The sequence below is a fragment of the Euwallacea similis genome, chromosome 17 (genome assembly GCF_039881205.1).
Source record: "Euwallacea similis isolate ESF13 chromosome 17, ESF131.1, whole genome shotgun sequence".
NCBI classification, from domain to species: Eukaryota; Metazoa; Arthropoda; class Insecta; order Coleoptera; family Curculionidae; genus Euwallacea; species Euwallacea similis.
The window spans coordinates 2,891,130-2,904,541 of NC_089625.1; the positions used below are offsets into that span (position 1 = coordinate 2,891,130).

At 34.0% G+C, this 13,412-nt stretch overlaps 2 protein-coding genes and 1 long non-coding RNA gene across 10 annotated transcripts in view; 1 reads left to right on the plus strand and 2 right to left on the minus strand.

Moving 5' to 3' along the window:
* The window catches only part of Lar (tyrosine-protein phosphatase Lar), a 246,844-nt gene that overhangs the window by 89,813 nt on the left and 143,619 nt on the right, over positions 1 to 13,412 (minus strand). Inside the window, exon 5 of one of the 8 annotated variants that reach the window (XM_066398114.1) lies at positions 6,092 to 6,109. The exons of the other annotated variants lie outside the window; for them this stretch is intronic. Coding sequence (XP_066254211.1) covers positions 6,092 to 6,109 — 18 coding nt within the window. The remainder of the gene's footprint in view (positions 1 to 6,091; positions 6,110 to 13,412) is intronic. 8 annotated transcript variants of the gene reach the window in all.
* The window catches only part of mRpL52 (mitochondrial ribosomal protein L52), a 188,491-nt gene that overhangs the window by 28,962 nt on the left and 146,117 nt on the right, over positions 1 to 13,412 (minus strand). The window lies entirely within an intron of this gene.
* Positions 1 to 13,412, plus strand: part of LOC136414238 (uncharacterized) — a 154,202-nt gene that overhangs the window by 17,769 nt on the left and 123,021 nt on the right. The gene's annotated exons all lie outside the window — the stretch shown is intronic.

Consider the following 13,412-nt stretch of genomic DNA (forward strand, 5'->3'; position numbering starts at 1 on the left):
GTTTCCAACAAAAAATTAAGTATCAAGCTTATCAAGACTTCCAAAATTTTTTTGTGCAATTTCTTGAAGGGACCTTTGGATTTCGATAATTACGTTAAAATCAGATTTTGATACTTTGGGGCCTTGTTTTCAACCAAAAATTGAAGTTTTCAATGGCGTATGAAGAAGTATTAAAAAGTTTTAAAAGCGTCGCATCCCCCTAATTATTAATGCGATCCTTTGTTTCAATTTATCGACCCCTGTGGAGATGCTCCCGATTTATGGCATTGCAGCAAAATTTATTTTCCGCGACATCTTGAAGAGTTTAGTAATTTTTAGCTAAAAATCAAGTGCACCAGTGGCGTACCAAGGCAGTTACAATTTCATATTTGCAGCTCCTAACACAGTTTGGCAAAATTCAATATTTGTTTGAGAGACGCTTATGGAATCCAAGAATTAATACTTTAAAATTGAAATATGTTTTTTGAATCATTTTTCTACTCCATTGCGTCTTTTACGGAATATTATGCAATTAATTTTTTTCCGTTTTTTCATTGACAGAGTGTTGCATTTTTATTGCTGAGAATTAAAAAAATTATCGGAACTAATTGCTTCATGGCATCGTCTACTTTGAGTTTATTTAACATAATTGAATTTCATCTTGAAATGAATGAAGAACTAGTTAGTTAATTCGCATTTTATCAAAATTTTGTAAAATATTCCTTCGTCTTTTTCTTTCTTTCGCTGAGTGTTTTCGAATTTCAAAAAAAAAAAAATTTAACTTGTTTTTCTTGTATATCTAAAAGGTATTAAACATTGAAAACGTAAAGTTCGCTTCTGACAAAAGCGCATCTTTGCCTCGATCTCTGTGTCTCTAAAGAATTCGAGATTCCCATGTATAGAGCCGAATTTGGAACATTCTGTTAATTCTACTGGACAAACAAAATCAAGGTATGGCAGGGGAATAATATTCACTTTATTTATTTAAAATCGTTTTCAATTTGTTTCGAATAAACATGGACATGTTTGTGCTGTACCAATTGAAAACACGAAACGATCGATTGTTTGCGCTGATGCCGCTGCAAGTAATTTAAAACTTGAAACACCGGCGGAAAAGTTTTATTTTTAGAAATTCCATTTCGGATCACCTCAAATATTAAAGATACTTTATCTCGCCATTTTGTCAAACCGAATTCGGAGTCCCCGCAGATCGTACAAATGCGATTGCACAACTTTTATGTGTCTTGTCGGCCTGGCCTAGAATTGTTTCGTCTATATTTGCTCAACCTTTAGATAATACATGAAACTTGCGGAGGTAATACGTTCCTGTCTCAGTTTACTTTAGGCTTAAAAGTTTTATCTGATCGAGGATTTCAAAGCGGTTTAGGCTTGCAATGCGGAATAGTGCCATGAGGAAAATTGTTTCAAACATCCCGAAAATGTCACAGCCTCGCGCTAGGATTATATAAAAAAAAAAGTTCATTTATGAACATAATGTGAATTCCAAACGTTCGGTCCGGCTCAATTTGCTCTCTGCTGACTTATTGAATTTTCGAAATAAACTTCGACTTCCGCAAACTTTCCCAATTAATCAGAGCCGGAGGTGCCGAGGTGCTCGACCAATTAATAAACCATTTTAATTTCCCGGAATAATCTCATCTTCGCCCCGAAACAAAAACGGAAATAAACACCTGACAAAGGACAATGCCAAGATAACTAATCCCGAAATGTATCAGGGGAACAAAGCGGCGCACAATAAGCCCTGCCGTTAATTTAAAGCAAACCGAATTAATTTGCATTGTACGATTTAAATAAACGAGAGATGGCGACGATGCATTCGTAACATATACATTTATCGGTTTAAGTATGCGATAATGCACTTAATTAATTAATTGATCTTTGTTACATTAAAATATGAAAAAAAAAAACAATTGGTCTAATGAAAATTGTGGCAAAACCTCAGTTTTTTAATCATTTTAATTTAATTTTTATACGTCTTTAAAGAGAAATCCGAAAATTAAATTAATACTACCATAATTTCATAGAAAGTTCGCAATTTTGATATTTTTAAGAAAGAAACATATTACGATTGAAACAAATTCAAATTGCCACAAATTTACAAATAAGGAATTTAGTTTTTTGAAAAAAAAAATCACTTAATTGGATAATTCCAAGGGAATTTCGGAATAAGGGGTTAGTTACTCTCTTGAAATAGAAATTAATTTTAAATTGTTAAATTTGAGAGAAATGAGCTCTCCTATGACGCTTTTTATTACGACTCTCCGTACATGACTCAAGAAATATGAAAAGGGAATGTAAAACAATAAACAAAAAACTCATGCTTGATAGAGGGGTTTTCACTTCAGTAAAGCCACTTTAAAATCCCATTCACCCAGCCCTTGAGTTTCATAGGGAAATTTGAAACCAGCTCATTTTGTAGAGAAACCTTCAGATTGTTCAATTACTCGCAGGACATTGGCTTATCATGATAATGTGAGAGGTTGTAACTCTATACAATACTCAGTTTTGAAAGAAGGTGTTTCGCAGTAGTACAGCTCCCTTAAAATCCTACTCACTATGTCTCTGATTTTCAAAAGAAACCTTGAAATTGTTCAACTGCTAGACATTGGCGTGTCATGAGAATTTACGATGTTTTGAAACCTTAAAAAATCCTCAGATTTGAAAAAGGGATTTTCACATCAGGACAATTGTTTTAAGATTCCACTTATTATACGCCTCTGACCTTTTCCATATGGAAATCTTCAACCCACACATTTTTGTAGAGAAAGCTTTACAGAAGTCAAGTACCCGTAGCGCATCGGCGTGCCACGCGAACTTAAGAGGTTGTAAAGCTCTAAAAAACTTAAATACCAAATTGGAGGAATAAAGGGTTTTTGTCGTTTTGATGATAATGAGTGGTACACGGGGAAGCATTTTCAAATACAGGGTGGCGCAGGTAGGAGGTACTATTACCCGGATAACTTGCGTAATTTTTAAATTAAAGGCAATAGCTTTTGGTGAAATTAATGCTTTCGACGTGCTACGTTAGGGGGGGTACCTACCCCTTACAAATTTCATATGACAACATAGGGCATATAATACATCGAATCAAAGGTTTTTGAATCCCCTAAATGAACCTTTAAAAAAACTTAAAAATGAACATTGACAGGTTAAGGCTACCTTTTTTTTGACCCAAATTGAAAAGTGAACATTGCAAATTATAGTTTTAGCTACATAAGTTGTACTGGTGATAAATCATTCCTGCGCCACCCTGTATAATTTCTATACCAGCTACTTTTATTTTTCGTTAGATATAAATACATTTTTGGCAATCAGTACAAATCGCCCTATGGACTACCAGCGTTATCCGCTTTCCCGATTTTTCTCTCTCAATGGTCCTTACTATGTCCCAAACAAAATCATCCCCCAAAGCATAAAAAGTGAAATAATTTACTTAAGGTGGTAATAACTGTTCTGTCCTCGTACGTAGCACAACACGCAGCTTGAATGGGCGCAGTGATTTATATCCAGGGCTATTGTGCTCGGCAATTACACACACGAAGACGCCGCTTCGGGGGCGGGACGCCTGGGGGCGGCAAAGGCGTCCGTGTGAGCGACCCCGGCGCGTCGACACAACCGACGCTTGTAAAGCTGCAGAGATATCTTGTCCGATGTGATTTAGGTACTTATTTCTTGTCTCCATAAAATTCCCTTTTATCGCAACCCCATTGAGGGAACTATTTTGTTATTTTAACGATCACAAAAAACGCAGTTTTCAGACCAGCGAAAAATTTTAAATGGAAATTGTAATTAAAATTGTCATTTCTAATGATCGAGAGAGGCAATTTTCGATGGAGCTTCTGGACGATATAAAACAACGTCGGTGAAAAATGCCCGATATTAATTGTGGTGTCGAAAAGCTTCCGCTGGTTGTTTCGAAAAATTGAATTTATTTTAAACGTCCATCAGGTCAAAAACAATATACAGTGCATGATGGCGTAATGGGTTTTAAATATGCTTCAGAAAATTGTAATTTGATAAAATGCATTTTGATTTATCTACTTTCAGAAAGCTTGTGGAACGTGGAAACCTCGTTGAAAATAATGCAAAAATATGTATAATTTCTTTGATCTAGACATTTTACCGAAAATAACAAAAATACAGAACGTAAAGAGCAGCTGTACGTTTTTAATAAAAAAAGAGAGAAATGTACGGTCTATTTCATCTAACAGACCAGATTAAGTACACTATTATGTAAAATTTTGTTTTGCTTTTTCTTTATACTGCGAATTTTTTAATTACATTCTATTGAAAAACAAAATTGCACAGCAAATAGAAAAAGCACTCCAGCTGTGGAGCAAAGATGTATAGACATGCGACGAATGTTTGGTCTCAAAATTTAAGTTTTTAATTTAGGTCCTCTTTAAACTGGAAAATGTTTAGCAATTATTGAAATGAAAATAGCAAAATACAATACAGATCGTTTGGAAAAGGAGCTAAACCACTTGAACGAAAATAAGAAGAAATGAACGATTTATCGCATCTAGAGGTGCGGGTTAGAGCAAAATTGTCAAAACGTGGTCGCTTTTCCGTTCAAATGGTAATTAAAAAAGTACCTTTCAAGCTTTGCCAGAGAGGGCAACTTGGACGAGAATAAGCGGGTCTATCCTTTCAACGCTACCTATATGAACAAAAAGACTTAAGAGCTAATGGTAGAGCTCAAATTATACAATACTTAAACAATGAGAGCATTCAGAGAACAGCAGCGCTTTATTGAACTTGTGCGTTATTGACTTAAAACGGCAAGCAGTAAACGCTGAAAAGCTGAAATTTTGAATCTCCACTTTTCAGAGGATCGCAGACAAAGACAGACCGCTGTAAATTCCCTGAATGCACCCAAGAACTGAAGGGTGGCAAAAGTTATCAACTCAATGTGGAAATTTTTCGATTATCTTTTAAGTTGGGTTAGCAGGGGATGGAACTCTATATTTTGAGGGAAGCCAATAAAGAACGTTGATTGATGTTTTTTTTAGACCTAATTTTATTGAAAATAGTTTAATTTCAGCTTCGCGTACTAGAATCGTAGTAGACAGTTTTACTAGAAAATATACAATAACAATTACGGGCTCTTGAATGAAACCTGTCCAATTCATTTCAACAATATCGACTCAAATTGGTCTCGCACGAGTTTCCATCAACCCTGGAAGGAACGAATGCCTCAACCCACGCTCAACTCCAGTTCCTCAAACCCATATCTCTAATTCTGACACTTTCCTTCATATACCTGAAAATAGTCGTTCGTTTGTGCACCTAAAAGCTAATTTTTCAGGGAAGGCCTTTAACGTTCCGGTTCGTGGAAGCATTTCGCGTTTTTGCGCAACGTGCATGTGGGTGGGTGCACGGGAAAATTCGCTCCACTTTTATTCCCCGGTTATTTATCGGGACGACAATTACGTTACAGAAACTTTCCCGGAAGGTAATGAAGACTAAATGGCTGTTAAATTGGATTGCGCATCCATAGAAAGACTTCCGGGTGATCGAAGGCCGAGTTCGGAAGTAGTTTCTCCCCCGCCTGGGGGATCATGTAGTGAACCCTTTGTTGAGCAAAAATCTTGGATAGGTAATTCGTTTTGGTAGCTACAACCGAAGGCATCCTTAAACTTCAGACAAACAAACGAGACAGATAAAAATGACACAGGTCGAAGCCTATCTCGGTAAACAGAGGCACGTGAGGGGAATGGCTGACTTCGGACTGTCGTGTTCTCGAATGCACGGCCCGATTCCTTCTGCTTAATTGTCGGAGAAAGTATATTTAATTTTGAGACACCAAGTTTGTTTAGCTCTATACGTGACTTCCGATGGGGTGACGAATTTTTCCCTCTTAAGAAGCAAGCACAAAGACGACTAATTGGCTACAAGACCTGATCAATTCAAACCTGATGCACATTACAATGTTCATCCATATTTAAATTCCTTTAATTATTAATTTCATTTTTTCAACGTTTGCAATTATTCCAGGAAGGTTTTGTACTATGACGCTATTTTCTCATGAGATAGATTGTAAATATAACTACATTACCGTCGGCCGCAAACTGCTTCTTGGAGTACTCACCAGCTCCGGTACGACGAGCTGTAAAAAAATTAAAGTGTACTATACTGTGCAAATCAATATCAAGCTAGAAATAAATTACTTTGCAGTCCCATCAGTCAGAAACCTGGAATCTGTGCTAAAATCACGTAATGACGAATATACCTTAAATAAATAATGAATTTTTGGAAATTCATAACTCTGGCAAGTATGATTAAGTGCTTCCTCAAAGCAACCTTAATATTCTATAAGATAAAACTTTCGAGGCTAAACTACGATAAGCTAGCCCAGAAAGTTGGTAAACGAAACCCGGGAAAAGTAATAAGTCTTCTTTGTAAACGGTAAAATATAACTAAAAACGTCAAAAAGTTTTTTCTCCAGAGACAATTCCCCGGCAAATCCGTTCCTCTACAATTTTAGATTTCTGCTGGCCAAGTTAATAGTTCTTGTATAACACTTTAATCCAAATTGAGTTTGTCTTTGAGAAGTTTTGCTACCGCCATCCAGTTCGAGGCTTTTTGGCTTTATTTTTACCAAACTAGAAGATTTCTTTGTAGCTATATATGTTAGAAGTTTTATATTGGACATCGCAAGTAATGAGATATTTTTCAAATTGTAAAATCTAATTGAAATCTTTCGGTTTAGGTCAGGCTGACATGAACGATGAAAATTAATTTTACATTTAAGCGATGAGAAGGAAGGAGTGGGGGGGAATTGCAGTGTAAATTATGTCGCATTAACCATGTGTAATTCATCTCCGAAAATATCGACCTCAGTTGAAACAAATCAACTGCCAAATTTAGAAATGTATTAAAAACTTTTGGTCCGTATCGATCTGAAATGGATTCTATAAAAACAATTTTCTCGTTAATTGAAACAGACCGATATTTACAATGAATATATGAATAATAAATTTAGGTTTTCATTTAAAATATCGAACTTAGTTGGAACAAAACAACCGGAAAGTTTTGAAATAATAAGATTTGAAAACTTTCGGCTTCGATCAATTTAAAATAGATCCTATGAGAAAAGAAAATTTCTTTTTAATTAAAAAAAGAAGTTTGTCGAGTAAATTATGTACCATGATGCATATGTAGTTTATCACTAAGAATGTCGAGCTTAGTTCAGCGGAATTTATCTGGAAATTTAGGAATTCATTTTAAAAGTTTGGAAATTCATTTGTACACTCTCGGCCTAAATCAATCCGAAACAGATACCATAATATCAAATGCACGTTTAATTGAAACAGGCTGACGTTTCCAATGGAGATATGAATGACATATGCAGTTTTTTATTCAAACTATAGAACTTTGTTGAAACAAAACAATAAAGGTTTTCGAAAAATATTTGTATTTGAAAACTCTCGACCTCGATCAGTTTGACATGTACGTATACTGGTAATAATTATAAATTCCTGAGCAATAGCCTCTTTCCGAATAAGTCGGATACAACTTTTTCATTTTTGTTCAGTTAATACTTCGATGTTAAAATGACTGCGACAGAATTAAATTTTCCACGCTATAATAGTAAAATATATTATTCATCCTTTAAAATATTATTATGTGCACGAGTATTAAGAATTCATTATCCATATCATTTAATAAAGATATTCACTATTCGCCGAAACTGGCATTAAAGCCACAGCGTTGCCACGTAGACCCCACAAATACTAATTTGGATCAAACGATCAGCGTGCCCGAGCAGCAAACCATAATTCATCAAGGGACTGATCGATACAAGCAAAGGCGATTACTTCCACTAATTAAGTCTAATGCCCGGAATTTCGAATACCTCTATCTAATACTGACTTCCATTTTTCCCGTGTTGATATTATGGCGACGACCTTTATATGTGAGGTAAAGGTAATTTATCACTTTCTGGGACACGATGGTAGAATTGTAATTAAAAGTTAAAAAATAGTGGATCTATAAACGAATAAAGGGAATTGAATCCTTAAAGTCTGCTTAAACAGCCTTTGAATAAATCCACTCTTTTTGACTGTTTTTCATCTTTTTCGTGTTCTGAGGTTTCTCTATTCTTCTAAATGTATCGGTTCTCCACCTTTTTGTTTTATCTATTAGTATCGTTTTTTGCATAGTTTTAAATTTTTTTACACATTTGTTCTTTTCTCTATTATCCTTTTATACGATTAATTTATAGACTCGAAGATAGAGTTTACTGCTTCTTTACTTATAGTCTCTGTTTTATAATTAAATATTGTTTTCAGGTTAATTTATAGAAATCATTCCAAAATCTCCTGGATAAAGTTGTAACTCGCTGTTTTGAACTCTGCGAATGGTCCAGGTTTTCTAAATATCATATTACTTTCAAACTGATTTTAGGTGTGTTGAATAAATCGTAAAACTTGCGGAAATCCTTTAAAACCACTTGAAATATATTACACAAGAGATTCTATTAGTTTGATACAAAATACGTGAAAACAGATTTTGAAAAAACTAACACATTTTCCTTTTACTTCGCGGGAGACCAATTTGTTAAAACAAATTTATATCGTCACATAAAATAATTTTAGAAAATAGCAAAAGGGGAACATACATCTGCAATGCGCATTTTGTGGCTTATACGATACATACCAAATGGGATGCATAATTGTTGTAAAGTGTAATAATTTGGTTTTCCGCCGATTGACTAATAACACACTCCTTTAATGTGTGCAAAATCATTTATTAAGAACTGCCATCAGTACATTATTTTTCATTAATGCACGATGGTGCAAATTTGGTAAACCGCCTGTGCTCTTTGGGTTTAACCAATAGCTATGCGATACGTTTGTCACGTGAGATGGCATGAATGTGATGAGATGAAATTTGATGATAAATAGGATTCATCGATTTCTGAATTTGAGGAAATACTCGTACATTTGCTCATTTTAATTTAATCTGAAGATATAACAACATTCAAAGGAACAGCAGTGGTACACTATACAGAAGTTATATTTGGAAAATGATAACATACCTTGAACTAAACCTATATTTTTAATAATTATTAAATAACTGTGCCCACTAACCCCATGGAGATTTTTTTGTTACATAAAGCCTCATAAATGCATGCTAATTTGCCCTCACATCTCTGAAATTCACAAGGCTAATCCCCCAATATTTCACCTCCATATTTTTCACTTATAAACAACCATGTTTAAAGCATTAATAAATTCTCGGAAAGCAGGGCAGGCGGTAATGGATCCTGGGCACGTTTTCGTCTCCCACTTTAAGTAATACACTATATCAGGTTTCCTGTTACTCCTAACAATGTACGCTTTTTTAATAAAAGTAATGCGATACCTGAATATTCTTTACGTACCCTCAAGAAGAGGATCATTAAAAACGCAAAATAAGGAACGCGGCGCTCCTAAAAGAAATTTTGTTATGGAAGTAATGAGGTCGAACCTATTCCGCCTACGGTCTCGAAATCTGAGATCGCGTACCTCGTGTGCTTTTGCTGTTAAGGCATGCATATATCATTAGACGTTTGATCAATCTGACGGCTTTTCTTCTGGGGTAAATAAATCAACGAATTTGGGGACGACCTCCCCCAGATAATTAAAATGCCGAGGGCTTTTAGCGTGGCCGCACAGAATCATTTAACTTATCCCTTAGTGACGCGTTGAATGGTTTATTTATGCCGTTTGCGTCTTATATTGTTTTACATTTTCTATTAAAAGTATTAATTTTGTGATGATAGATATGATAACTTTATAAAATTTTGTGTTGTGTCATAAATCTCAATTTAATCTTAAAAAGTTATTACTCTATTTTCCTTTTGCCCTCATATCCAAAAGCGCGCTTCAGTCGTCTGAATTTTATTGCCACCATGATACTAAAATCCACTATAGGAGACAGTTAAGAAGCGATAAAGAAATAATCACCATAAACTGTCTTGCGTCTTAACCCATTTTGTCCCAGTGGTGCATTATCGAACCACACATTTTATGATTTTTTTTTGCTAAATCCAATATATATTCTTTCATACCTATTTAGAAATTTTATTACTATTAGATTATAGAACTTAGTATCGTACATACTGTTGATTTTTGTTTTAAAACAAAAAAATTATGACATCTTAGAGTCATGGAAAACGCTGCATAATTTTGTGTCAAATGTTGAAGTGATTCAAATATAGTAAGGTAATTTATTTTTGCAAAGTATAATCTTTTTTGATAAGTCTATAATATGTAGATTACATAGTAGAAAAAGTGCATTTGAATTGTCATATAAATTATCACTTATTTTGTGTAAATAATACCGGTGCCTAAACGCACCACTGGTTTTATCTATGAAATAAAATCAAGTTATTGCAATTTTCGAAAAGTGTGTGCATTCAGAGTGAATAGTCGCCGATTAGTGTATTGTTTAGTATTTATTTGTTTCTTGTGTTGGGAAAATACCCAACACTATTCTAGAATAAATAAACCCATCTATCTGCCCAATTTATTGCTCAGACTAAATAATGTCATTACTCACAAAATCTACCCAAATTATTGCTTAGACTAAATAAGGTAATTACCGATAATGTTGATATAGGCATAAAGTTCCAATCAATTTATAGGTTTGAAAACTGATCCTCATGAGAAAATCATTTGGATTTTTATTGACTCAATACTCTTTTTTGTGGCTATGATCTCACGATGAAGAAAAAACGAATTAGTTGGTTTGAGTCTCTCTAAGCGAACAAAACTCACATCTCTCTATAACCCAGGTGCCTATTAGAATTTCAGTAACTATACAGTGTAGTTTTGTTGAGTGACCGTGTATTCATCCAGTGTTTTTTTTGTATCGGTTCAGCGCCATATAAGCTGTAGTCCGTTCATTTGATATTTAATTACAATAAAAAAAATCCATATGTCGTTTTCGAAGTATTTTACTCAAAAAGAATTAGAAGCAGCCTTGGAGGAGATCGTGACGGATTTGCAGAATAATGATGAAAGTCGTAAGTATTACTTGTATTTACATATTTTTATATGTATGTATTAGATGCAATATGGTAATATTCAGTTTTTTGCGAATTTAAGCTAAAAGTAAGAAAAGATAATATTTTCAGAACATATTGACGCTGTTTATATTCCACCCGACGTGGATACTTTGACCGATGAGGAAAATATAAACGATGAAAATAATCTACAAGAGTTTGAGGAACCAACTGATATAGTTGGAACTTTCGAATTACATCTACCGGAATATACAAATCAGTCGTGTACGAATCAGTCCTGTACTTTGTTGACCAATGAAGCTCAATGGGATTCATCGGATGATGAAACTTTGGGAGTCCAAAAGGAGACGTTTGCTTTCGGCAAATGAAAGGCTTGCTTCTACAGTCAAATGGAGGAAAGGTCAAATTGAATATACTCACGCACCTATATCTGATGAATTTCAATCACGCGAGAAACTAAAAAATAAGCTCTCGGGGAAAACTCCCCTTGAAATATTTTTTATGTTTTTTGATGATGAAGTGATTGACTTGGTTTTAAATTTTTCGGTAAAATATGCTCAAGACAATAACCACCATGAATTTTTATTATCAAAAAACGAATTTTTAAATTTTATAGGAATTTTACTTTTTTCTGGTTACCATTCATTACCACATATTCAACATTATTGGTCTACTGATGACCGTCTGTTACCAGTGGTGCGTTAATGCACCATGAAATATTATGCTGTTTTTTATATGAAATAAAGTTTTATGTACAAAATAATTCAATTTTAGTTATTTTGTGTAAGATTGTAACATTATGGTATAAATTTTCGTTAAAATTATTAGTAGTATCCTTATGTGTCCCAAAACAGTATTTCATATATATTCCCAATGGTTCGTTTACGCACCAGTATTTTTTTTTGTACATAATTTTTTTCTAGTTTTTTTTGACATATGTAATGTATTCTTAAATGTAACAAAATAAATATTTACAAACAAAAAATTCGTTTTGTTTAATTTTTCGATGCTTGGGACAAGATGGGTTAATGTATGAACCTTTAAAGTTGTTTATGAAAAAATGAGGAAAGACCCTTGTAAATATACTCGTAAAGATTTTTATCACATTTGAAGGTTGGGAAACAAACCACGCAATAAATGCGCTTTTTTTCCGGCTTTATCCGAAATTACTATTAGAAACTAATACAGCAACAATTTCAATTACCAAACTAAATGTTTGAGCCTTATATTTTATTATAAAATATTTTAAATCGATACCAGGACGTGCCCTGAATTTCAAGCTGGGTAAATTTATTATTGTTCCTGAAACAGCGAACATTGGTCCTTATTCCTCACCTCGAGATATAAATATTCATTAAAACCTTGAATTCATTTTAATTGGGTTAATTTGCATTTGACGGGCTCTCGCTGGGTGAAATATCATCTTCATAAATATCTTACTTCGTGAATGAGCGTGGATTTATTATTGCTTTGTGCATAAGTTTAAGAAGTGCAATATGAATTTTTAACCGTACATTTCACAGTAATTATTAAAATATAAAAAACTATATCGTTGTGGCACATAATAAATTCAACGTATTTTTTTAAATTTTAATAGCTAAATCCGTTTACCAAAATGAAATATTCTATTTGTATTCAATTACAAGCTTATATCCGTTACGAAAATTACCATCATTTATTTTTATACACAAAACTCAAATATGCTTTGTTTGTAGAATCATATCTATATGGCTTTCAACAAGTCAAAAACTGTAGGAGGCAGTACTTTACTCCAGAGTTGTCAATGCACAATTGCATGCGAAAAAGGCATATTTCTTCCCGTGTGGGCGCGAATGTAATGTATATTCCCCGAACCGCCTGTAAATTGAGTTCCATAGATCATACGTGTAATACGACGAAAAATAGGGAAACTCCGAATCCAAGCATAAGCCCATTTTGATGGCTTTAGTTTGTAATTCCTTTTCTGTGAACTATATTACAGTTTCGGGATAGGGGCGAAATGCGGGTATTATTTGTTGTTTCAGAAATTCTTATATTAGAAAGTTCTACATGGAACTATTAATTGCTTACATATATCTCAGAAAAATCTATTCAATTTCGATCGTAAAACCTTGGTAAAATACTTAAAGACCATAAGTTATCATTTACCTCCTACTGCTGTTTCAGATCTGCAGACATTTCCGAGTTTCCTGAAACTCGAATTTTGGTCCCTTAGCCATCCACTGACTAAAAGTGATTTTTTAAAAATTGATCACTCTGTATATTCTTTAATGTTTAGGTCCCGTAAGGATCATTACTCATATACAAGGTGGGCCATCGAAAAGTTTCCACTTGATTTTGTGAGCGTTTGCTGTTTTTCAATTTTCTCCAGCTAACGCTCACAAAATCAAGTGGAAAC